Source organism: Alosa sapidissima, chromosome 16 (genome assembly GCF_018492685.1).
Source record: "Alosa sapidissima isolate fAloSap1 chromosome 16, fAloSap1.pri, whole genome shotgun sequence".
Taxonomy (NCBI): Eukaryota; Metazoa; Chordata; class Actinopteri; order Clupeiformes; family Clupeidae; genus Alosa; species Alosa sapidissima.
Genome location: NC_055972.1, coordinates 668,765 through 695,571, shown reverse-complemented (window position 1 = coordinate 695,571; position 26,807 = coordinate 668,765). Strand labels below are relative to the sequence as shown.

The following is a 26,807-nucleotide window of genomic DNA, read 5'->3' as shown; positions in this document are numbered from 1 at the left end:
CACCACCAACATAATGGCCCGCACGCACACACACACACACACACACACACTGTCAGGTCAGGAGGGCCCCCTAACCTCTTCATACATTAATTCATCAGTCTAAACACACACACACATATATATCAGACAGGGAGAAAGAGCGAGAGACGCTGACGACATGTAGTCCCTACAAAATACATACATTTAACATATTTAACATACATTTAAATCTTTATGTTTATAAATCTTGTCCTCTATTGCCATGGTTATTTAACATACATTTAAATCTTTATGTTTATAAATCTTGTCCTCTATTGCCATGGTTATTTAACATACATTTAAATCTTTATGTTTATAAATCTTGTCCTCTATGGCTATTGTACATATAATTGAATATAAATTGAAATCTATATAATACACATCTAAACAGGCTTGGAATTTCACAATTTTAGGGGCAAGGCCACTTGGCCTTCAGTTGGGCATATTTGGTGGGGGGCATAAAGGCTACATGTCAGGGCACCAAGGCCAAAGTTAACAGTAGTAGGCTATAAAAATGATCAAAGTTGCATTTAGCCTATTTACAGCAGTAGACCTGCATCACTGTATAAAACATTACAAAAACATGAAACATGACATATTACATAGAATTGTAAATCATCTGATCATCTAATATTTACAGATATCTAGGCTATATTTAACATTTATTTTATATTTGGCCTATGAAATCATGTATTGAACAATTTAAGCACAGCTCAGCTTTAAACCTTCGTGTTCGGTAAGGTCTGCTGTTTATTTTGATATATGGTTTGCCATGTGTTGAACGAAGGGTTCGTGAAGTATTCCACCAAGAATACTTCACGACTCCCTTTGTGAATGGGTAGGGAGATTGGCGCAGAACCTAGAATATGATTCAATTTAATCATAGTATTTGTCTCGCGAACCATTGCCGTCGTGGCCGCCGTGAAATTCCTACCCTGCATCTAAACATCTTCTATGAATTATTCTGTATGATTGCTTTGGAAATGCAAATACCTTTTTTGTCTTGCCAGTAAAGCATTTTGAATTTGAATTTGAGAGAGAGAGGGAGGGAGAAATAGAGAGAGAGAGAGGGAGAAAGAGAGAGAAAGGGAAAGAGAGAGAGGGAGAAAAAGAGAAAAGAGAAAGAGAGAAAAGGAAAGATAGAGAGATTAACAATAAGAGTACATGTGTGGTGTGGTTCTGGAGAGGTGCACTGAGTGATGCTTCCTGTATGAGGTCCTCAGGGAGGTATAACACATGCTGTTACAAACACACACACGCACGCATGCACACGCGCACACACACACACACACACACACAGTGGTACCCCTATCAGGGTGTGTCTGTTTCCTGTGGCGCTGAGTGCAAGGCAAAGGGAAGGAAGTGGTGCAACACATCCAGGAAGGAGCGCATCACACACACTCTTACTCTTTCATACACATAAACACACACACACACACACACACACACTGTCTCTTACTCTTTCATACACACACATAGACAATCACAAGATGCAGACGCTTGTCAAACACACTCACTCAAATACAAACACACACTGCTGCTTCTGGGCATCTGGGGCCTTCTGGTTAGGGACTGGGACTTGTGGCCGAAGCGTTGCAGAGTGTGTGTGTGTGTATGGGAATGGGACTTGTGGCCAAAGCGTTGCAGAGTGTGTGTGTGTGTATGGGACTTGTGGCCGAAGCGTTGCAGAGTGTGTGTGTGTGTGTGGGACTTGTGGCCGAAGCGTTGCAGAGTGTGTGTGTGTGTATGGGAATGGGACTTGTGGCCAAAGCGTTGCAGAGTGTGTGTGTGTGTGTGGGACTTGTGGCCAAAGCGTTGCAGAGTGTGTGTGTGTATGGGACTTGTGGCCAAAGCGTTGCAGAGTGTGTGTGTGTGTATGGGAATGGGACTTGTGGCCGAAGCGTTGCAGAGTGTGTGTGTGTGTGTATGTATGGGAATGGGACTTGTGGCCAAAGCGTTGCAGAGTGTGTGTGTGTGTATGGGACTTGTGGCCAAAGCGTTGCAGAGTGTGTGTGTGTGTGGGACTTGTGGCCGAAGCGTTGCAGAGTGTGTGTGTGTGTGGGAATGAGACTTGTGGCCAAAGCGTTGCAGAGTGTGTGTGTGTGTGGGAATGAGACTTGTGGCCAAAGCGTGCCTTACTGGTAGGAAAAAACGTGGGTGGGGAGAGTGATTTAACGTGTGTGTGTGTGTGTGTGTGTGTGTGTGGGGGGGGGGGGAGAGTGATTTAACGTGTGTGTGTGTGGGGGGGAGAGTGATTTAACGTGTGTGTGTGTGTGTGTGGGGGGGGAGAGTGATTTAACGTGTGTGTGTGTGGGGGGGGAGAGTGATTTAACGTGTGTGTGTGGGGGGGGGGGGGGGGGTGATTTAACGTGTGTGTGTGGGGGGGGGGGGGGGGGGGGAGAGTGATTTAATGTGTGTGTGTGTGTGTGTGTGTGGGGGGGGGGGGGGGGGGGGGAGAGTGATTTAACGTGTGTGTGTGTGTGTGTGGGGGGGGGGGGGGGTGAGTAAACGTGTGTGTGTGTGTGTGTGTGGGGGGGGGGGGGGGTGATTAAACGTGTGTGTGCGTGTGTGTGTGGGGTGGGGGGGTGATTAAACGTGTGTGTGTGTGTGGGGGGGGTGAATAAAGCAGCTCTGCACATCCATGGAACCCCCTGTGCCGCATTAAGGGCTGCCCACTGCTCCGGGTGTGTATGAGTGTGTAGGAGCACTCCTAGTGTATGTGTGTGTATGAGTGTGTGTAGGAGTACTCCTAGTGCATGTGGCTCCAAGTATGTGTATGAGTGTGTGTGTGTGTGCACTGGATCGGTAAAATGCAGAGAACACATTTCCTCACAGGACTTCCCCCTTCAGCACAATCATGACACACACACACACACACACACACACACACAGGACAAGCTGATTCATTCTCCACAACTTCCCATTTTGGTTTCTTGGTAGGTGTGTGTGTTTTTTTTTTTATTTATTTCAAACAATCTCAAATAACTCATAACTCTCAACATTATCTTTCTCTTGTTTCATATGTGAATAAACAACCACCACATCACAAGTGTGTGTGTGTGTGTGTGTGAGAGAGAGAGATGCACCCTGGGAAAGCTCCGAGCTGCAGAGTGTGTGTGTGTGTGTGTGTGTGAGAGAGAGAGATGCACCCTGGGAAAGTGTGAAGGGTCAGCAGGCCAGCACTCTCTCCACCACTCAGTCAGGGACGGTGGCCCTGCAGGGTCAAACTATGTGTGTGTGTGTGTGTGTGTGTGTGTAAGCGGGTGACTCCATGTCAGTGTGTGTGTGTGTGTGTGTGTGAGGGTAATCCCATGCCTCTTGTGTTTGTGTGCGTGCATATGTCTGTGTGGGTGTGTGTGTGCGTGTGAGGGTCATCCCATCCCTCTTGTGTTTGTGTGTGGGTGTGTGTGGGGGGGCGGGGGGGGGGTGGGGGTGGAGGTAGTCATGACTCTGGCTTCAACCACAAACTCAGACATTTCCTGCATCTAGCAAACAAATAAAACTGACAGCCATCGAGTTCATAATAAGACACACACACAGATAATACTGACAGCCATCGAGTTCATAATAAGACACACAAACACACACACACACACAAATTATACTGACAGCCATCGAGTTCATAATAAGACACACACACAGATAATACTGACAGCCATCGAGTTCATGTCCAAAGACAACACAGGAAACTGGGTCAGAGAAACACACTGGAACTGGAGCACAACTGTGTGTGTGTGTGTGTATGTGTGTGTGTGAGTATGTGTGTGTATGTGTGAGTGTGAGTATGTGTGTGTATGTGTGTGTGTGTGTGAGTGTGTCTGTGTGTGAGTGTGATGAGGATGGTGTTAAATAATCCCACCAGATGATGGTGATGACATCACTCCGTAATCCTGTTAGTTCCTCCATGACTCACTTCCTGTGGCAGTGACGTCTCATTCGCTGCCATCCATCTCTTCCTCGGACACGTCTCCAGTGGGTGTGTCCATTTTCCACCACGCCTCCAGTGGGTATCTCCATGGCAACCCCCAACATCCCCAAGGTCCTTTCCGTGATGTCATCAGCACAGGCGGATGTGGGTGGGACTCTAGAGTGACCAGAGGAAGGTCCCAGTGCATGAACGATGTGAATATCTTGAATTTCCCCTTGAGGATCAATAAAGTATCTATCTATCTATCTATCATTTACTGTCTTGTCTTAAAACAATTACTGGACGCCTTTGTTGGTAATTTGCACACATGACACTATCAACAATGATGCACTTTTCTGTGATCAGTTCCACCTACTTGTATTGAAACGAGTTTGAAACCACTATTTTAAGGTGAAAAAACTAGTGTTGCTTTAACCGAACTTCTCTGAAAGAGCTACACATCAAATTAACCTTAAGTATGTACACATTAAATTAACCTTTAGTATATACTCAATATACACATCAAATTAACCTTGTACTGTACACTCAATATACATTTGTACCTTCAGTATATTTGCCATGCAGTTAGTTGACCTAATTCATTGTAAGCAGTGATGCGCAAGCTACTTAGAAAAGTGAGCTAATGTAGCAAGCTAAGTTACATAAATTCCACAAAAGTAGTTTACTACATCAGAAGCTACTTTGTAGTTTACCAAAAAATGAACATAAACCAATAAAGTGAACCAGCTTCATGCAAAGTCAGTGCTATTTCAATGACCTAGCCAACACAACTTCATAATAGATACAGTAACTTAGTTACCTTGATGTACACATGGAGGCTATAAGATATTTTCAGTTCAAAAACGATAACCAAAATAAAATCAGTTTGAGAAAAAAAGGCTCTACGTAATAGTGAAAGGAAGGTAGGGCCTACTGAGTGTGTATGCATATGTGGCCTTGGCTACTGAGAGAGCATATGTGGCCCAGTTTAGATTTAGCCATTTTTTTTAATATTACAGGATAAACTGCAAGCTAACTTTTTACTGGAGCTCAGCTCTAGATAGATACTTTATTGATCCCCAAGGGGGAATTCAAGAGTGAGGGTGTGTATATGTGGCCTACTAAGTATATACACTCACTATATTCAAAGTACTGCAGCAAAGGCATGCACTATGTACTGGAACTGTGCATGCGTGCATGTTTGCATCTTCATTGTTGGGTAGATTTTCGCCTATAAAAGCTTCACTTGATTATCCCAGTTTCATTCCACTTTTTTCCATTTGAAAGAACAAACCCATTCAGTTTCGCTCATACAAATTTGACAGCCTATGCTAAACAAAATCACGCAATATACTACCATCTTTGCCAGCACAATTACATTGCTTCATCTCTGGTATGGAAAATTAGTTTGTCTTCCAAATTTATACAGAATATAGCCTAAATGATCATGCATGGGCAGCCAGAAGGAAGCTCTACTGTGAGCTCCACAAATACTCTGGAAAATGGAGCTTCTGTAAGCTACTGCGCTACATGGTCAAGAAAACAGCTAAGCTATCAAAAAGCTATCGAAAAGCTATCTGCTTCAGAAAACAGCTAAGCTATTGAAAAGCTATCGGTTGCAACGGTTTGAATTCCCTGCTACTTGAAAACAAAGAAGATGGATGTTGCTGTTGGCGAACAGCGTGACACAAGTTAAGCTTTTTAAGTTGGCAAAAGTTTGAACCAGCCAACTAACTCCGCCGGTGGGAAAACGCATGGGACTCATAGCGCTGCCGCTGTCCTATTGCGTGCAGAGGGAATTTGAAAGACAACCGATTATCCCCGCCCCTCGGACTGAGCACTGCCAACAGTGAGTGCCCAGACCCTACATTTTATTGTGGGTCTGGCTCGTCAGGCTAACACACACACACACACACACACACACACACACAAAGGGAAGGAAATGAGTACCAGCCACCAGCTGGTAAAATATGAAAGTGGTTGATCGAGTTCAGACACAAAGTAATAATTTAATATTGAGTGGCTGGTAAATTTGACCCAAAACGCTGCCAGTGGCTGGTAAATGTACACATTTTCCTAATCTAATTTCCACCCCTGACACACACAAACACACACAGACACAATTCCATCTCAGTGGTATCAAAATAGGCTTTATTTTACATTATCGAACACTTCATCAATCGAAAATTTAATCAATTTTGCATATAAAGTTTGTTGTAAAATCAGGAGGCATTGTTCATGTTATGCCGGCTGTATAAAAGAGAGAGCATCCACAGCAGAGAACACAGAAGAGAACAGCGCCCCCACAGGCCCATTTGGGCATTTCAAATCCTACTAAAGCAAGCAGCTTCCCCCGTAGCAAGGAAATCAACCTTTTTATCTTCTAAACTAACACAGTATGCCATCCAGATTGCCTGATTTGTTTGACTTTGATCAGTACTTTCATTGTCATCAGTAATATTTGATATTATTCATGTTATTGGTCAAATCTCCATCAGTCTGTTGCCAATGGATTAATAATTAGTTACAATGCTGCCCAGATGGCACTGCCAACCAACGCTGCCCAGATGGCACAGCCAACGCTATGCTAACGCAACGCTATGGTAACGCAATGCCAGCGGAGTTTAGTAGAGTCTTTAATGCTGAGGAACAGCACATCTGGACTGGGGTGGTTTAGAGTGGGAGACGCCTCAGACTGCTGTTGGGTGCAGGGGGTCGACACACACCAGTGCATGTGCAGACGTCACCCTCTAGTGGTGGAAACGGAAATGACCAGCAGCAACTCTGCTGAGGCAAAGAGGGCTTTCTCACAATGAGCTGTTTCTCAGAGCCCTTAGAGTAATTAGATTTGCCCTGTTCACCACGTTTCCATCCTTTACGTTAATGCACTGCTGACACACACACACAGAAAATTCTCATGCAATCAACCCCCCACATATACACCAAATTAAAACTATTCAAGCACCCCCTACACACATAAAAACAGCCAAACAAATATCAATCAAGCACACACACCTTTAGTCCCACACACACGGCTCACCCAGCACACACACACACGACCCTTCCACACACACGGCTCATTAAGCTGCAGCGCTGAAAAGTCCCATAGACCCCAAAACCAACTTCCACACAGAGCAGAGAACAAGACAGGAGCTACGCACGCACGCACGCACGCACGCAAATAAGCAGAGAGCAAGACAGGAGCTACGCACGCACGCACGCAAATAAGCAGAGAACAAGACAGAAGCCTGGAAATAACCGAGTGATGACTGTTGGCATTTACAGTGAAGCAGAAAGAGAGAAAGACAGACAGACAGATAAAAAGAGACAAAGACAGAGGGAGAGAGAGAGAGAGAGAGAGAGAGAGAGAGAGAGAGAGAGAGAGAGAGAGAGAGAGAGAGAGAGAGAGGGAATCTGCTGGACCCCCTCAAAGGCAGAGGCAGTGAAGGCTCATAACTCTCATAACTACATTACCCAGAGTTCTCTGCCCCATACACAGCTAACGTAAACAGAGCAAAAACCCAAAACACATGCATGCCAGAAAACAATCAAAAACACAAAATAATAATTAAGTCAAACAGCCACAACAGCGCAGATAAGCTCTAGTGTTTTGGGATCCCTCGTCCTTAGCCTTCTCCTTTTCTATCGCAAGGCTAAAGGTCAGCAGCCATTCAACCCCTACAGACCGACAGCTACGCTACATGCTAACGCAATAAGGTAGCTCTGATGACAGCTACGCTACATGCTAACGCAATAAGGTAACTCTGATGACAGCTACGCTACATGCTAACGCAATAAGGTAACTCTGATGACAGCTACGCTACATGCTAAGGCAACTCTGATGACAGCTACGCTACATGCTAACGCAATAAGGTAGCTCTGATGACAGCTACGCTACATGCTAACGCAATAAGGTAGCTCTGATGACAGCTACGCTACATGCTAACGCAATAAGGTAGCTCATGTGTGGGTCCCAAATGTACAGCCACTAAGGAAAGCACCACTGATGGCATGACTAGTTTGCTTTGCAGCTGTTCAGACATGGTGGTGGACAGGCCCGTTGCCATGGTGATTGTAGGTAACTGCCCCTGGTCAACTCGAGGGCAGTCTGTAGTCTGCGTAAAAGCAGACGATGAGCCTACAGAAAGTTCTACAGCCGTCCCGCTGTTATGGCATGAACTAACACGCGGGCATCAATCAGAACTGTGCAACATACAAACACTAAGACTCAAATGTGCGTGTGTGCATGTGTGTGTTACCAGTCATAATGTATCTGTGTGTGTGTGTGTGTGTGTTACCAGTCTTAAGACAAATGTGTTTGAGGAGGAGAGGGTTGCTGATGTAGACGGTGGGTGGAGTTCACACTCCGTTCCCGACACACAGAAGCTTGATGTTCCAGTTAGCCCAGATGACCTGACCTGACCCCACCCAGATGACCTGACCTGACCCCACCCAGATGACCTGACCCCACCCAACATTGCTGCTGACCCAAACAGACTCAGAGCTGGTCCATTCCACACACACACGCACGCACGCACGCCATCAGGCTTCACTCCAACAGACTCTGTCCCAGATGAATGTGCGGCACAGAGGCAGGTGCAGGAGATTAGGGCCCCTGGAGCGTTGCCTGGCAACAGCATCAGGAAACGCGCACGCGCACACATGCACCGACCCGCGCACGCACGCACGCACGCACACACCGACCCACGCACGCACACATGCACCGACCCGTGCACGCACGCACACGCGCACGCACCGACCCACGCACGCACGCACGCACGCACCGACCCACGCACGCACGCAGTCTCTCTTGCCCTAGGATCCTAGCAGAGAGAGCACCCTTACAAGCTGGTGAAGCATCAAGACATTAAGAGCCCAAACCCCACTGACCAATAGACAGACAGACAACAGACAATCGTCCAGTCAGTGGGCCATTCAGATCAACAGACAACCTGGTGGTCATATCAGCAGGCAGACCACACATTGCATCAGACACACACACATTGCATAAGACAGACACACACTGCATCAGACAGACACACACACACACACACACACACACACACACATTGCATCAGACACACACATTCCATCAGACAGACACACACACACACACACACACACACACACACACACATTGCATCAGACACACACACATTGCATCAGACAGATCGTCAAAGGGACATTCAAAGTCAACGGACAGACAGACGGACGGACAGAGATGGACAGGGTGGGTCATCTCGGAGTCCAGGGGCTCGGTGGCCCCTCACTGCCCCTCTGTGTGGGTGCGGGACGGCGCACCCTTGTGGCGGGGCCTGTTCTCTGTGAGCTCGGCGCCGTCCTCCTGCACCGCTCCTCCACCCTCAGAGGGGGCGCTGTTGTCCACAAACATGTTGGGGATGTCCTGGCCAAAGTAGATCTTGCTGTTGGACGCAATGGCCTGGTACTTCACCATCTGCAGGTACTCAGGGGTCAACTTCACCTACTCAGGAGGGGGAGAGGGAGAAAGAGGGGGGGGGGGGGGGGTAGAGAGAGAGAGAGAGAGAGAGAGAGAGAGCGAGAGAGAGAGGGAGAAGACATAAAGAGCCCTCGGTTAATACAGTACTAAGACGGAGTTGTGGAAACCGGCTGGCTGCACTAGTGAACTTTTACTTTTTTTAGACGAAAAAGCTGTTGGGCCCGTGATGGATTTATTGCTTTGTGTCTGTTGTGTCACGATTCTCCAAATCCTCGATTCAATGTAATTTTCGATTTTAAAGTCACGATTCGATTCGATTTTCAATCTTTTTTAAAATATTACTATTAATGCATTCCTTATATGTTATTTATTCTTTTTGGCCTTTTCCTTTTCGGGGGGCTTTTATTTTGAAACTGCTTTTTATTTTGAATCCGTTCCAACCGCGAGGTTGTAATGTAAACAGAACTAACATTAGGCTAAAACAGAGACGTGAACATAGTGGAATGAAACAACACAGAATGTTAATTTTAAAAAAAAAAGTTTCAGCACACTCCGAAGAGACCCAAGGTTAGTGTTCATGGAATATGTACTTATCAATGTGCATTTTAAGCCTTAAAGTAACTTTGGACTGTAACTAGATCATCTTTTCACTTGCTAAGTTGAGTAGGCCAAGTTAGTTTTAATTGACGTGAATGAACGAATACTTCCACACCTGTGATTTCAAAGTAGCAAGAGGGGCTTTGATTTCGGTAGGTTGATGTGTATTTTAACTGATTTGATTTCGGTAGGTTGATGTGTATATTATAACTGGCTGATTTCGGTAGGTTGATGTGTATATTTTAACTGGCTGATTTCGGTAGGTTGATGTGTATATTTTAACTGATTTGGTTGCGGTAGGTTGATGTGTATATTTTAACTGGCTGATTTCGGTAGGTTGATGTGTATATTTTAACTGGCTGATTTCGGTAGGTTGATGTGTATATTATAACTGGCTGATTTCTGTAGGTCGATGTGTATATTTTAACTGGCTGATTTCGGTAGGTTGATGTGTAGCTGATTGCGGTAGGTTGATGTGTATATTTTAACTGGCTGATTGCGGTAGGTTGATGTGTATATTTTAACTGGCTGATTGCGGTAGGTTGATGTGTATATTATAACTGGCTGATTGCGGTAGGTTGATGTGTATATTTTAACTGGCTGATTGCGGTAGGTTGATGTGATGCTGCAGCCTAAAATTAGAGGAGTGTTGACGCCGCAGTTCAGCACGTGTGTGTGTGTTTGTGCGTCTTGGCATACATGCTGGACGTGTGTGTTTGTGCGTCTTGGCATACATGCTGGACGTGTGTGTTTGTGCGTCTTGGCATACATGCTGGACGTGACATTGGGGGTGTGGCTGCATCGTCGATTCTACTTTTAAGTTCGAAATTCGAGATTGAGATGTAATTTCGATCGATTTCGATATAAAATCGAAATCGTGACACCCTTACTGTGTGTGCAAGGGGTGTGTTTTGAGTATAATTGTGTGTGTGTGTGTGTGTGTGTGTGTATTTACCCTGTTGGCTTCAGCAATCTTCTCTGCTGTGTAGTACTCAGCATCTGCTTTGGCCTTCTCTCGTGCCAGAAATGCAGAGTCTAAAAAAGAAAACACTTCTTACTATCTTACTAGTGCAACGCACACACACACACACATTTTCCCTGGGGATCAATAAAGTATCTATCTATCTATCTATCTATCTACACACACACACACACACACACACACAGGAAAACTGTACAGCACACACGCAGACACTGAAGTACAATGTACAAAAACACAAAAGCACATCAAATATACCTCTGGAGAGAGCTATGTCTCACATGCACACACACGTGTGCCGGTAGTGGGGTAGGGTAACAGTTGGGCGCGCACACTCACACTCACACACGCTCTCACACACACACGCTCTCACACACACACGCTCTCACACACACACGCTCTCACACACACACGCTCACTCACCCTCAATCTCTGAGATCTTCTTTTCAGTCTGCTTCTCCATCACCTTCTGCTGGAAATGGATCTCAGCCACCTGGAGCACCTTCTGCGCCTCTACACACCACACACACACACACACACACACACACACACATTAACTTCATATGGAATGTGCATGTTTTTGTCTTTTTCCCCCGATATTGCACTGTTCCCACCTCTTTTGGCCTAAAAAACAAACGCTTGACTTCTTTAGAAAGCTATGGCCCTGTAGTTTAGTTGATTAAATTTAATTGAGACATAGTAAGATTAATTTAATTGAGACGTAGTAAGTAAGGGATAATGGACGACACGGTGGTCTGTTCACAGAAGTTAATGCACGGTCGAGGTTGTAAAACGGCCCCGACGCGAAGCGGAGGCGAACTTCTGTGAACAGACCACCGTGGAGTCCATTATCCCGCTTATTCCACTGTTGTGTTCATTTCCTGTTACAATTTAAACGTTTTAATCGCTAAAACTGTCTTATTTGTAAAACTTTTTTCTTCCGACACATATCAACTAATTTCTCAACTCACAGGACAAACTGCCGTTACTAGTTCTAAATGGATGGTTGCTACGGCCAAAGGCCAGTCGTTAGTTCTATCTCTCCCGTTGTCAAGCGGGCGTATCCCAAGATTCTGATGAACTTTAGCTTTGAAACATCGCTATTTTACTTGCCTGCATGTCATCCATCTAGCTAAAAGCCACCTCCGTCATATGCTACAATGTTGCAATGTTCTGAACGTCTGCATTTTACAGCTCGGATGCAACGTGACAGTTCATTTAAACTTTTTTATGGGGCAGCCGTGGCCCACTGGTTAGCACTCTGGACTTGTAACCGGAGGGTTGCCGGTTCGAGCCCCGACCAGTGGGCCGCGGCTGAAGTGCCCTTGAGCAAGGCACCTAACCCCTCACTGCTCCCCGAGCGCCGCCGTTGAAGCAGGCAGCTCACTGCGCCGGGATTAGTGTGTGCTTCACCTCACTGTGTGTACACTGTGTGCCGTTTGTATTTCACTAATTCACCGATTGGGTTAAATGCAGAGACCAAATTTCCCCTCACGGGATCAAAAAAGTATATATACTTATACTTAAACTTCACAAGGAGTTCGGCGAATTAATATACAAGTGTGATACGGCCAAAAAAATGGATCTACTTCATAGGTGTGCAGATAACATACGGTTAATGGTCGTTCTAAATTACGTAGGACGATGGGAAATTCAACCAAGCAGTGGAATAAGATTAATTTAATTGAGACATAGTAAGATTCATTTAATTGAGACATAGTAAGATTAATTTAATTGAGACATAGTAAGATTAATCTGTGTTTGTAAAGCGCTATAATGAAATGAAAACATGTACATTACTTAAAAAGCTTGAGCTGTTCACATGAGGACAGTGTGTGCGTGTTGAAACACAATCTCTAAGCTTTGTGTGTGTGTGTGTGTGTGTGTATATAAACAGTTGGATGTTGTGTGTGTGTGTGTGTGTGTCTCTGTGTGAATAAACATTTGGCTGTTGTGTGTGTGTTTGTATGAACGGTTGGATGCGTGTGTGTGCGCGTGCGCATGTGTGTGTGTGTGTGCATGTGTGTAGGATGAAAGGTGAAACTGACCGATGATGGCTTTCTTTCTCACTGTGTGTGTGTGTGTGTGTGTGTGTAGGGTGAAACTGACCGATGATGGCTTTCTTTCTTTCTCTCTCTGTGTGTGTGTGTGTGTGTGCGTGCGTGCGTGCGTAGGGTGAAACTGACCGATGATGGCTTTCTCTCTCTGTGTGTGTGTGTGTGTGTGTGTAGGGTGAAACTGACCGATGATGGCTTTCTCTCTCTGTGTGTGTGTGTGTGTGTGTAGGGTGAAACTGACCGATGATGGCTTTCTTTCTCTGTGTGTGTGTGTGTGTGTGCGCGCGTGTGCGTGTGTGCGTGTGTAGGGTGAAACTGACCGATGATGGCTTTCTTTCTCTGTGTGTGTGTGTGTGTGTGTGTGTGTGCGCGCGTGTGCGTGTGTAGGGTGAAACTGACCGATGATGGCTTTCTTTCTCTGTGTGTGTGTGTGTGTGTGTGTGTGTGCGTGTGTGTGTGCGTGTGCGTGTGTAGGGTGAAACTGACCGATGATGGCTTTCTTTCTCTCCGTCTCAGCCTCCTTCTCCACGACCTTCTGTGTCTGGGCCGTGATCATCAGACGAGTCTTCTCCGCCTCCCTATGGAGAAGGTGTGTGTGTGTGTGTGTGTGTGTGTGTGGGGGGGGGGGGGGGGGGGGTTCAGTCTGATGAGTCTTTTCTATTGTGTTGAGCTGAACTCTATTGTGTTGAGTTGAAATGAACTCTATTGAGTTGTGTTGAGCTGAACTCTATTGTATTGTGTTGAGCTGAGCTGAATTGTTGTGTTGAGCAGTTTTATTGTGTTGTTGCTGAGCTCTATTGTTGTGTTGTGTTGTTGCAGAACTCACATAAGCTCATAGTTCCTCCTGATCGACTCGGGGATTTTCGGCTTGGTGACGCGCACAGCCTGGATAACACACAGAAAGTGTCAGAGAGCGAGGACACACTCACACACACACTCACAGTACATAAAACTGAGAGGCTGTGAACTAATGACAACCCCATTGCAGTCTAGTGTACAGAGACAACATGATGTCATTGTGGCAGTGTATATCTTTCATATGTCTCGTCTGTGAAATCTCTTCCCTAGTTTACTGATTCTGGATGATTACTGATGCAACAGCAGGATTAATGATATTTCATTTATGGTGTTTAAATTAATTTCATCCTCCAGGCCACAGACAGTCACACTTACTAACAGGAGGTGCAGAGGAAATGACACTGGAAGACTGCAGAGTATTTCAGGCTTAGCAGAAGTGATATAGCACAACCAAACACACAGAGCTAAGCTAGTGATCTAGCACAACCAAACACACAGAGCTAAGCTAGTGATCTAGCACAACCAAACACACAGAGCTAAGCTAGTGATCTAGCACAACCAAACACACAGAGCTAAGCTAGTGATCTAGCACAACCAAACACACAGAGCTAAGCTAGTGATCTAGCACAACCAAACACACAGAGCTAAGCTAGTGATCTAGCACAACCAAACACACAGAGCTAAGCTAGTGATCTAGCACAACCAAACACACAGAGCTAAGCTAGTGATCTAGCACAACCAAACACACAGAGCTAAGCTAGCAATCTCCAAAGCATCCTGAGACCCAAACCATACGTGTGTGTGTGTACATGTGTCTGTTGTGTACATGTGTGTGTATACATGTTGTGTGTGTGTACATGTGTCTGTTGTGTACACATGTTGTGTGTGTACACATGTTGTGTGTGTGTGTGTACATGTGTCTGTTGTGTGTACACATGTAAGATAATTAGTGTAATAAGAGGGTTAAGGCTGCCAGTCTTATGACGTCATTTTCTATATTTTTGATATGTTGCTGAGTAGATCATAAACAGCAAAGAAAAGTGATTGATAATGACTGACTGACTATTATTGTGTTACATGCTTCAAATGTAAAGCACTTTGAGCTGCATTCTGTGTATGAAAGGTGCTATACAAATAAAGCTTATTATTATTATTATGTTGTGTGTGTGTGTGTACATGTGTCTGTTGTGTGTACACATGTTGTGTGTGTACACATGTTGTGTTTGTGTGTGTACATGTGTCTGTTGTGTGTGTATACATGTTGTGTGTGTATACATGTTGAGTGTGTATACATGTTGAGTGTGTGTGTGTATACACATGTTGTCTACATGTCTATGCACAATGTTTCCAGTGTTGGTGTCACTTAAAGGTCGTAACCCCGCGACCCCTGACCTGAATGGTGAGCCCGGGGGCCATATTAGTCAGATCCTTCTGCAAGGCCGTCCTCAGGTTCTCATCGATGATGTCTGAAACCACACACACACACACAGCTCTTCAAAAACTCAGTCTCATGATTACTGTGTGTTAGTGTGTGTGTACGTGTGTGAGTGTGTTCTCACCGAAGAGCTCAATGTAAACTTCCTGAAGCGTGTGTACACTACAGAACTGGTTGAGCTCGTGGTGGATCTTGTTGAAGATGAGTGTTTTATCGTAGTCAGCGGTGTAGTTCCTCACAATGTCCACCACTGCAAAACACACACACACACACACACACACACACACATTGGATCAGACACACACACATTGCATCAGACAGATCGTCAAAGGGACATTCAAAGTCAACGGACAGACGGACGGACAGAGATGGACAGGGTGGGTCATCTCGGATTCCAGGGGCTCGGTGGCCCCTCACTGCCCCTCTGTGTGGGTGCGGGACGGCGCACCCTTGTGGCGGGGCCTGTTCTCTGTGAGCTCGGCGCCGTCCTCCTGCACCGCTCCTCCACCCTCAGAGGGGGCGCTGTTGTCCACAAACATGTTGGGGATGTCCTAGCCTAAGAACTATTTTAAAACTGTTTTGTTAAACTATTCAACCGTAACACTTGCCATCACGCATGCACCTCTTCCTCTCCCTCTCCCGCACTCACACACACGATGGCAAAGCATCCTCTTTGTGACAGGTCCCTTAACAAGCACATAGCCCATTGTGCAGGCCTACTCTATGAAAATAATTGCCATCACTCAGCTCTTGGATTAACATGATACACAGGATTTACACTTGCAAAGTGATGCAAGTTGATAGACAATTGTGTATCAAAAGAAGAAAGAAAAGTTTGCATAATTAAATTATTTTGAATTAATTTTTTGCAGCATATAGCCTTTACCATCTACCCCCCTTTTTGACAACTGACATATCGGTTTTACATATCGGTTATCGGCCTCCTGTTTTGGTAATAATTGATATCGGTATCGGCCCTGAAAAAACCATATCGGTCGATCCCTAGTCTAGAGAAGACCTATGAAAAGCAGGCATGCAAAACACCAGAGCACCAATGACAGGAGTCTGCAGAAGACCTATGAAAAGCAGGCATGCAAAACACCAAGTCAGTCTTACCTGCAGTCGGCACCAGCATGTTCACAACCTCGATTCGGTCAAAGTAGATCATCACACCCCCGCTACAGAGGACACAAATGGGAATGCTTTTACAGTGTGTGTGTGTGTGTGTGTGTGTGTGTGTCATTAAACAAAACCCATGGCTAACAAAATAACATTTGTTTTCCCATTGCAACTGAGCCTGCTAGTCGCTGCTGCTAGTGAGTAGGTATCCTCATTGCAACTGTGCCAACCGGCACTTGCCATCACCTTGATTACGTTCAGTTTCCGAGGTAGTCTTTCCTTATTTTTATAAGTAGCTGGTTAGCTAGCTGACGTCAAAAAAGTATATATTGAAGTACATCACCCTCCATCGTTTAGCTTCCATGAATGAGAGCTTTGTGTGAATGTGAACTAGCTTTAGCAGCAGGTTTAGCTACACAGTTTAACGTGAGTATGAAGTGTGAACTAGCTTTAGCAGCAGGTTTAGCTACACAGTTTAACGTGAGTGTGAACTAGCTTTAGCAGCAGGTTTAGCTTCACAGTTTAACGTGAGTGTGAACTAGCTTTAGCAGCAGGTTTAGCTACACAGTTTAACGTGGCTACCTACGTCATTCACTACAGTTACAGTGAAATATGGAATGTTGAATTGTGATTCAAGGCAGACAAGGCTAGCCCCAGTTAAACTTTTTTCTCGGTGTTGGAGAGATCGAATTTTCCTTGGCAACACAAACAAACTTAATTCTGAAAGGTTACTTTTTAGTGTCAGTGAGGCAAGGCAGTGTCATTCTCTGCTTCTGTAGATGGCCGGGTAGATCTCACACAGTAACATCTGCTACTACTGAGACTTCTAAGACACAGTAGGCAAACACAGCAACAACAACAACATTTTAACATTTTCTTTGAGTAAATACAAAGTGAACGAAATACTGAATTGTGTTTATGTTATCATATATAATTATTTTTCTCTCTAAGGAGCCACCACTGGGCGTTTAGCCACTGGGCATTTAGACACCGGGCCTTTATTCACTGGGCATTTAGACACCGGGTATTTAGACATTTAGACGCCGGGGTATTTAGACACCGGGCATTTAGACGCCGGGTATTTAGACGCCGGGCATTTAGACGCCAGGCATTTAGACGCCAGGCATTTAGACACTGGTTTAATGGGGTTGAAACAGACACAGCACCACACAGACACAGAGATCTCATGTAATGTCAGAGGGAAAATGCTATTACTGCTATGCATGCACACACACACACACACACAGTGTGTGGCAAATGAAGAGACAGACATGTGATATGGACAGGGGGTGAGTGAGAGGTACCTGGTTCCACAAGACACATTCTTAATCTCATCTGTCTGAAGTGTGTGTGTGTGTGTGTGTGTGTGTGTACAGTGGGTCCCAGTTAAAAATTGACACTTCATTCACGATCATGGTGAATGGTGAAATGTAAGTACAACTGCAGCCGCTTGGGGGCAGCATAGTCCGCTGTGGAGTTCCACGGTCGAACCAGACGGCGCATTCGACAGCAAGGGCTGTGATTGGCCGAGTTTTCAGTGCGTTTCTCTGTGTTATTAGCAGCCCCTGCAACATGCTAGTAGTCCACTGTAGCTTAAGCCTTGTACATAATGTTAAACATAGTTTTGGATTCAGTGGCAAGATTTCTTGATTGTACAGTGTCTGTCTCTCAGTAATGTTTTAAAATGAGAGCTTCGTCAGCTGGCAGTAGGCTACTTTGTCGGTAGTCATGAGAAGTTCGCTTGCTAACAGAACATAAATATGCTGCCCAGAAACCTTGTGAATAGTTCTGATTTTTTTTACTACACTAACGAGGTTGAAATATAGACTTTGCCTACAGCATCTCCTTAACAGTAATGTTAACAAAATGACAGCATTCATATGACAAAGAAAAACGAATTCGGTCACAAGACTGTGCCACAGCAACCAGTGTAGGCTACAGTCCTACCCAATAGGCCTACTCGAAGCAGATAGCGTTGTCTGACGGTCGAGTGGGTTAATGCACATATTTCCAGAACAGGTCTGCAACTTTCAGGTAGTTCTGAGTTCGAATCTAGGCAGGAGCAGAGCCATATAAAGGCCTAGGCCTATTGTTATCATTTTTTGCAAGGTGTTGCTCCTGGCAATACTTGTTTATAAGACGTTTGGTGATTAATTGATAGCTGTTTTTGGGACACGTTAAACGTTCTTTATAATGAGTGCATCCGGGGAGTAAAACGACTGTTACGCGCTGTTACAACTGTAGGCTACAATGATTGCAATACAAAAATATGCGCGTGTTAGTTTAGCTAGTTTTGTGATGTTTTGCACTTTTGCCTCATGTGTTTTCAGGTTTGAGGGCTTTTTTGGCAAGATTGACCTTGGTTAGACTCTGCATATGTTATTTCTCCGTATGGAAAATAAAGTCAATTTTCGACACACGTCTGTTATTAGTTCAATAACAAGTGTTGCTTGTTAAAACATGTGACTAGTGAAACTCAAATGATTTTAGAAATATTTAGCCAAAGCCAAAAAGTGTTAGAGAGAAGGAGAGACGCCGGTGCAGCTCAGATGTCTTCTTAATTTTCTTTATTCTTTAGTAAAAGGTGCAGAACATTATTAAACTTTGACTAACGTTTCGATGTTCGTTAGTCAAAAACATCGACACATCGAAATGTTAGTCAAAGTTTAATAATGTTCTGCACCTTTTACTGAAGAATAAAGAAAATTAAGAAGACATCTGAGCTGCACCGGCGTCTCTCCTCTCTAAAATATCTGTCCTGGCCTGGTTGCAACGGATTGTGGCCAAACGACATAAGCGCGGAGAACCCTCCTTTGTCTACCAAAAAGTGTTACTTTGTGCCCCGCGCTCCCCCACTGCTTGTGAAAGAAGGGAGGGGGCTTAACGTGAAAAAGCTTAATGTCACAAAACGGCAACGAGTCGTTTTAGGCTACAGGTCTTCATAATGGTAGGCTACAGGAAGTGGGGGGAGGGTATGGGATGACCAGAGCCGTCATCTATCGTCTTTCCAGGCACACAGCTCGTTATATAGCCTATCGACTGCCTTAACAGATAGGCTTTGCTCTTGGGTTTGGCCTTACAGCGAACTCAATGCTCTTGTTGCTTGCAGTTTGTTAAATAAAGCGATGCAGATTACATTATTTACATTTGCTTGTTAGGCTGGGCTACTGTCAATGTCCTGTACAGGTCAATGTTCAACAATTGCTGGTGTAGGCCTAGCCTATTAATCAATTAGGGACTGTTCGTTATTTATTTAATTAAGGGGCTACCGGAGGCGTTTTGGGAGCGTTAGTCAAAAAAGACGTGACCCTCCCTCGCCAGCAAGAATTTTTTCTATGACCCTCCAAAGTGATTGAGACAAAACGCATGACCCTCCCCAGTCCCAACAATTTATTGATGCCTTAGGCTACTGGGTCAATTTGGGAGCTTGCATGCTACGACTCCTTCCTTGAAATGCCTTGAAAAGGCTGTCGTTTGCACAATTTCACAAATAATCACCGGGACCGAAACAAACCTGTCAACTTTTCCCGGGTTTATCGCGCATTTTAACTTTTTCCTCGCTGTCTTAGGAGGAGCTGCAGGGCCGTCGCAAGGGGATGCGAGGCCCTGTGCAAACTTGACAGATGCAAGGCCCTTTTCACTTACGTGCATGAAATCATGCGATAGCTTACTTTACACATAGCCAAGGCTACCGTCGGTGTATTTTAATAGTAGCCTAGTCTAATAAGCTACACCAGCTTGCCTTGCCTTGTATAGCCTATAACATTAGCTGAGTCACATATTTGGCCATATGGTGTTTATCATAGGCTACATCACGAAACCAAATAGTGTAACAAAGGCGAACACTTTAACAGGGGGAATTAATTGGGCATGAATCATTGTGCTGAACGGTATTTGTCAATGAGCAGAAACACACACGACATTCAAACTATTGATAAGATGTACTGGTCTGTATGTATAGGCTAACATTGGACAAATAAATGACACTGACTCGCCATATCCTGACTCAGGAAAAAAAAACATTTTCTTGCTTTGCCGCAAACTCAGCAATGAAATCATAGGCCAGTTTGCAGGTAGCCTAACGTCTTTTTCATATAAGGGAGAGCCAAGTCTCTCCTGTGACATGGAGGTGCGCAAATAGTTTTTAATAGCCTGTTCAACTTCGAAAAGCTTCGTTCACCCGATGCCAGTCACTGATCGCAATTTCAAAGTTCGGAAAGCTTCATCTTTTTAAGTTTTAAGTGCAGTGGCCCCTATCTGCCCCCTTTGGAATTATATCTCGAGCCTATTATAAGGTCCAGTGCGTTATGTCCTGGGATTCGGGCGTGCTCAAAAAGAAAAGAAAAAACACTTTTTTATAGATGGTTATGAGGAGCAATGTGAGAGAGAAATTTGATGATCATTGATCGTTGTTTTGGGACGTTAAGCCTTTTCCATAGGCGTCAGTGAAGGAGATTGAAGAATGACCATTTTTTATACGAAAATATTTCTTAACTACAAAAACTCAGTGTCTAAAATCTCAGTGTCTCAGTGTCATTCAGACTCAACCCTCTTGTTGTTTTATTATCTTTTTCGTTGTCGTTTGAACGTTGGCAAGCAGGCATGTTGCAGTTGCAATTTAAGTGAAATTTCTACAGTAGGCCTACAACATGCTGTTAGGCTGGGCTACTGTCAATATACTTGTACAGGTAAATGTTCAACAATTGCTGGTGTACAGGTTATATAATCAATTAGCTAAATCATTTGTCCAGCTGTTTAAACATTTTTTCGTGCTACATTCAAACGCAAAAGGTGCTTTGATATATTTTTCGTTTGAACGTCGGCAAGCAGGCATGCTTTGGTTGCAATGAATGAGGATAATTGCTTTTTTTGCATTATTTTGAATATGACTCGCTCCAGTCTCAACAGCACATACTTTTTCCACACGCTAAGTTCTAACACACATAGGCCTATCCCCTCTCGCTTTCTCTCTCTCCATCCCTGCACACGGTGCTTTCTTAAAGGAGCTGCACCATTTTACAACAATTGCATCTACATTTTCATATTAGAATGTTTTGTCAAGTGTAAGCTTAAACTACCGTGATCAATTTAAGTTCCCGTGCCCCCGCTGCATCATGGAAGCAGTAAGTCAGTCGCATCAAAAATAGTAGTGGCACCCAAGTGACACCTTGTGGTTGTTTGTGTCAAATGCAGTTTGTGCCATTTCTGCTGAGAAAATGGGGTGCGTGATTCATGAAGGAACCCGTCCAAACTTAACGGGGACCCCACTGTATGTGTGTGTGTGTGTGTGTGTGTGTGGGCACCTGGTTCCACAAGGCACATTCTTAATCTCATCTGTCTGCAGTGTCGTCTGGGGGGAGAGAGATAGTTGATAAATACTTACTATTGATATGTAAACATTGCCAGAAGATTAGATCACAGAACTTCTCCACCCAATAAAACTGGTGTACATCCCTGACACAGCAGCACAGCTATATTCAGCTTCTACTTGATGAGAAACAGAGTATTGGAGCTGTAGAGAAACACACACACACACAGGGTTGCAAAATTCCGGGAATTTTCCGGAAGTTGGAAACTTTCCATGGGAATTAACGGGAATATATACGGAAATTAACGGGAATTAATGGGAATAAACTGGGAATTTTTAATATGGCAAGTTAGTCTATAACAGGGAACTTAAATGTAGTGGACAAAACCCATCTTGCAGAATAATATTAGTTAAAACAACCTGATTTAATGCAATTTCAGTCAAATTTCTACCCTGCACATACGTCAATCCCATGCACACAGCAATCAGCATAGGCTACGAGACGTAAAGTAAACCTATGGTGCGTTAATGTGCATGGGGAAAATAAATTCCCAGTGAAAATGTCATCTCATGTGGGAATAACTGGTGTGAAACTGGGGGAAGTTTGCAAACAGAGTTGCCCAGTTATGGGCTTGTCGTCACTTTTGTCCTCATTCAAATGGATGTACATCATTTTGCATAAGCTGTAATGGGACAATTAATCTGTCTGATTAAGCTTGACAACTTATATATAACTTACATAATCTATAAGGTTTGGTTGGGGTGGTATGTTGTGTCATTATATTTTTATTTGTTTTACCATTTTCTGGTATTCTAACTGAACAAAATGATAGTCAGTCAATGTTCCAACCAATTGGATTTTGTTGTTGAGTGGCGTGGTGTCTCTTGGGCAGTTTAGTGGTTTCAGTGTTGCTAGCTTAGCATGCTAGTAAACCATAGGCAGAGAATGGAATTCCCGCTAGCATGGTAGCTAGCTTTGTATGCTAAGTGAAGCGAAAACACAAACAAACAAATCATATTGCTTATTACGAAACAAAATGTTAATGTATATGAAACAGTAGGAATTACAAAAAAATCCCAGTTAATTCCCGTAAATTCCGATAATTTCCTTTAATTCCATGAAAGTTTCCAATTTGGAATATTTCCAAAATTCCCCAGCTTAACTTCCCATGGAAATTTTCCGCCCCTTTGCAACCCTACACACTCACACACACCTGCACACACACACACACACTCACACACACTCACACACACTCACACACACACACACCTGCACACACACACACACACACCTGCACAGAGCTGTAGAGAAAGCTGCTAACAAGCTAGGAGCTCAGGAGCTCAGCATTAAGCCTGATTCAGTTGACTGAGCATGTGTCAAATCAAACATACATCGTCTTCAGAGGTAGTGTACACCCTCTGTCTCTCTCTACCACACACACACACACACACACACACACACCTGCACAGATCTGTAGGTAGTGATAAAAGGCAGCATGATATGGTATCCAGGCCCGTTCGGGAAAGTCAAGAGTGCTCCACCTCTGTGAACGAGAATGAAAATACACACACATAAAACACACACACATAAAACACACCTAACCTCACTCGTGTCCCTTACCTGAGGTGTCCCTTACCTGTAGTAGACCCCCACCTGTGCCTTACCTGTAGTACACCCCCACCTGTAGTACACCCCCACCTGTCCCTTACCCGTAGTACACCCCCACCTGTCCCTTACCTGTAGTACACCCCCACCTGTAGTGTCCCTTACCTGTAGTAGACCCCCACCTGTAGTGTCCCTTACCTGCAGTATCCCCCCACCTGTAGTCTCCCCTACCTGTAGTACACCCCCACCTGTGCCTTACCTGTAGTACACCCCCACCTGTGCCTTACCCGTAGTACACCCCCACCTGTCCCTTACCTGTAGTAGACCCCCACCTGTGCCTTACCCGTAGTACACCCCCACCTGTCCCTTACCTGTAGTAGACCCCCACCTGTCCCTTACCCGTAGTGTCCCTTACCTGTAGTAGACGCCCACGTGTCCCTCGTCTATGCGGTGTATGGATGAGTGTAGGAGGATGGCCATGAGCCCAGTCACCGCCGCGACCACTGCTCCAACATGAGCCATTGTCATCCTCACCTGAGCACGCACACACACCTGCAAGAGCACAGTCACAAGTCACACCTGAGCATGCACACACACCTGCAAGAGCACAGTCACACCTGAGCACGCACACACACCTGCAAGAGCACAGTCACACCTGAGCACGCACACACACCTGCAAGAGCACAGTCACAAGTCACACCTGAGCACGCACACACACCTGCAAGAGCACAGTCACACCTGAGCACGCACACACACCTGCAAGAGCACAGTCACACCTGAGCACGCACACACACCTGCAAGAGCACAGTCACACCTGAGCACGCACACACACCTGCAAGAGCACAGTCACAAGTCACACCTGAGCACGCACACACACCTGCAAGAGCACAGTCACAAGTCACACCTGAGCACGCACACACACCTGCAAGAGCACAGTTACAAGTCACACCTGAGCACGCACACACACACCTGCAAGAGCACAGTCGGGTTACAGCTACACTGTGATGCCTTATTTCAGTCTAACATACAGCTCTGTACACCAACACAAATACTTCATTGTAAAGTGCTTTGGGTATTTAGATAAAGCGCTATAAAATGTGCGCCGTCACACAACCATGAGGCTCTGACAACTACCTCCCAGAACTGGCGGTGGCCAGCACTGCACTGTCTAGAAAGAGGCGTGTCTGGTTTACTGAAGAAGTTTTGCTGACTACGAGCATTGTACGAACGTATGGAAATTTGGGGTGGACAAGCGGTTGGAATGACAGATAGCGGACAGATAACTGACCACTTGACACAGTAGCATTACAACAGTGGGCGCAGACGCAGTTGGGACGTCACGTGCGTTGTTTGTCATTTGTATGGTTATGGTTATGGATTTAGCAGACGCCTTTGTCCAAAGCGACACATAAATACAAAACAACATAATAATATTTAAAATTGAACAGGGAACAGATTAAAATGTAGGTCAAATATAGTAAGGAGAATAGTTGTAGTATACAATAATATCAATTCAAGCAATAGCCTAATAAAAAGCAACGTAAAAAAGGGGAAAGGCAATAATAAAACAATAATGTCAATTCAATCAATAATATAAAAACAATGACATGCTAAGACTACATTAAGGAGAATATCAATAATAAACAATAATGTCAAATTAATTAACAGCCCAATTAAAATAAAACAACATTATATAAACCATAACACATAAGCGCTTAAACAACTAAGTATATGTTGAATAGGAATGTCTTTAGACCCCTCTTAAACGACCCAAAACTACCACAGGAACGGAGAGCACTGGGCAGTTCATTCCACCAACATGGAACCACTGAAGAAAAGAGTCTGGAATTAGACCCAGTTTTCATGACTGGTCGACACAACATACGCTCACCAGAAGACCGCAGTGGGCGGTTGGGGATGTAAGGCTTGATTATTGAATTAAAATAACTAGGAGCAGATCTAGTTAGTGTCCTATAGGCCAAAGTGAGAGATTTTAATTTAATTCTGGCTACTATAGGGAGCCAATGGAGAGTAACTAGGAGAGGAGTTACATGTGTCCTCTTTGGCTGATTGAAGACCAGGCGTGCTCCAGCATTTTGAATCAGCTGTAATGTAATTTGTAACTTACTGTCAGTGACTATCAGTTCGTTCAGGGCAACTACGAATACGATACACCCCCTAAAATAACCCAGCCAAGAGGGGGTACTGAAAAATACATCTTGCCTTCACAATCAATCGTCTAGTGCATGTCACTTTACTGACTCAAATCACCAAAGACACCGAGTTACAATAACAAAGCCATCAGGCTAACATTTGCCGCGGCTAGCTGACATTAGACAACATGGGTGAGCAACACATACTTTATTTTATCAGACAGTAAGATGCAGAAACTTCTTCCTATTTAACTCTGCTCGCAGGATTCGACCTGATCCATCGGTAACATTAGCTACTGACATCGAGTCGTTTAGAATTAACGTTAGAGAGCAGGTGTGGTAACGATAGCTATGCGAGTAACAATAGCTATGCTAATTGACGTTGGCTAATGATATAACTAGCTAACACAGCTATGGTAATGTTTCGATAGCTAACGTTATCAGAGTAACCAAAGTTAGCTTAACGGCGGCGCTAGCGGAATATAGGTTAAAGACAAACGTTCTTAACACGACGAACATTAAAATAATGAAGCAACCGTTATCCCAACATAGGAGCAAGCTCTTCAACTTCTCCCGGATCAAAAACTTCCACCAGTTAAAATAGAACGCTCGTTGACCGAAGTGGTTATCCTTAGCTCAGAGGCTGGTTCTCTAACGTTATTTTAAACTTCTTGTTGTTTCATTAATATGTCCGTAACCCGAGTTTACATGAAACATGTTAAAGATACAAATACGTTTTGTCAGCTCTGCTATGTGTTCTTACCTGTCAATCAAAGACACCTTGTCTTAATCATTTTACATGCATTCCTCTTTCAACGCCCTCTCAGTAGATTTCACCACTCCTGCATCAGCAAATCGTGGCTTTCCTCGCTTTCCCTATTCAGTTTCCTTAGACATTCTGCGCCTGCGCAACATCGGCAACAAGAGAGAAAGATAGAAATCCCGTAGCTCACGGCTTCCACCTGTCGCAGTGGCAGACACATTACACCACTGCCAAACACTACACCAGAGAGGGTTCAAGCAGAGCCCGTCTACGGAGAGCATTGCCACTCCGTATTAAAGGGGTGGTTCAGGATTTTGGACATAGGACCTCATTTCCAAGTAAGCAAGTGTGATATTTATCAGTGGAGACCGTTTTCAACACGTTTCATCCAGTCGTTCTAATTGCAGAGTTCGCAGGTGCTAGGCTAGCGCAAGTCAACGGTATGTGCTAGCCTGCCACTAAAAACAGTCTTACCCACTCCAAAGTACACCCAAGGCAAATAAATTATAACGCCAGACTATCGATGTAAATGTCTGTATTGATAGTTTTATTTCTAACATTATTCTATCCTTGCATTTCAACGATCGCATTACATTATGAGGGACTAGT

The 26,807-nt window shown here is 44.5% G+C and overlaps 1 protein-coding gene and 2 long non-coding RNA genes across 3 annotated transcripts; 1 reads left to right on the top strand and 2 right to left on the bottom strand.

Moving 5' to 3' along the window:
- Positions 1–2,721: 2,721 nt before the first annotated feature.
- LOC121685213 lies at positions 2,722–8,798 on the top strand. Its single transcript, XR_006023295.1, has 3 exons — positions 2,722–2,733; positions 7,425–7,429; positions 8,756–8,798. It is a non-coding gene; the product is annotated as an uncharacterized LOC121685213 (long non-coding RNA).
- On the bottom strand, positions 6,056–8,676 carry LOC121685208. The gene is made up of 2 exons (XR_006023286.1): positions 8,387–8,676; positions 6,056–8,343 (listed from the first exon to the last, which is right to left on the bottom strand). It is a non-coding gene; the product is annotated as an uncharacterized LOC121685208 (long non-coding RNA).
- erlin1 (ER lipid raft associated 1) lies at positions 8,696–26,343 on the bottom strand. Its single transcript, XM_042065609.1, has 12 exons — positions 26,199–26,343; positions 23,698–23,834; positions 23,139–23,220; positions 21,672–21,718; positions 16,366–16,427; positions 15,374–15,499; positions 15,207–15,280; positions 13,843–13,901; positions 13,503–13,594; positions 11,383–11,472; positions 10,936–11,015; positions 8,696–9,407 (listed from the first exon to the last, which is right to left on the bottom strand). Exons 2-12 carry the CDS (start codon positions 23,808–23,810, stop codon positions 9,192–9,194), a joined length of 1,041 nt encoding a protein of 346 aa, XP_041921543.1. The 5' UTR covers positions 23,811–23,834; positions 26,199–26,343; the 3' UTR covers positions 8,696–9,191.
- Positions 26,344–26,807: the final 464 nt, after the last annotated feature.

Bases quoted from the DNA above. Each gene is read 5' to 3' on its own strand.
- erlin1 (XM_042065609.1), bottom strand. From the start codon at position 23,810: ATGACAATGGCTCATGTTGGAGCAGTGGTCGCGGCGGTGACTGGGCTC. The intron at 23,221-23,697 runs GTAAGGGACACT...TCTCGTTCACAG, and splicing joins CACGTGGGCGTCTACTACAG to AGGTGGAGCACTCTTGACTT. The intron at 15,500-16,365 runs GTAAGACTGACT...TGTGTTTTGCAG, and splicing joins CATGCTGGTGCCGACTGCAG to TGGTGGACATTGTGAGGAAC.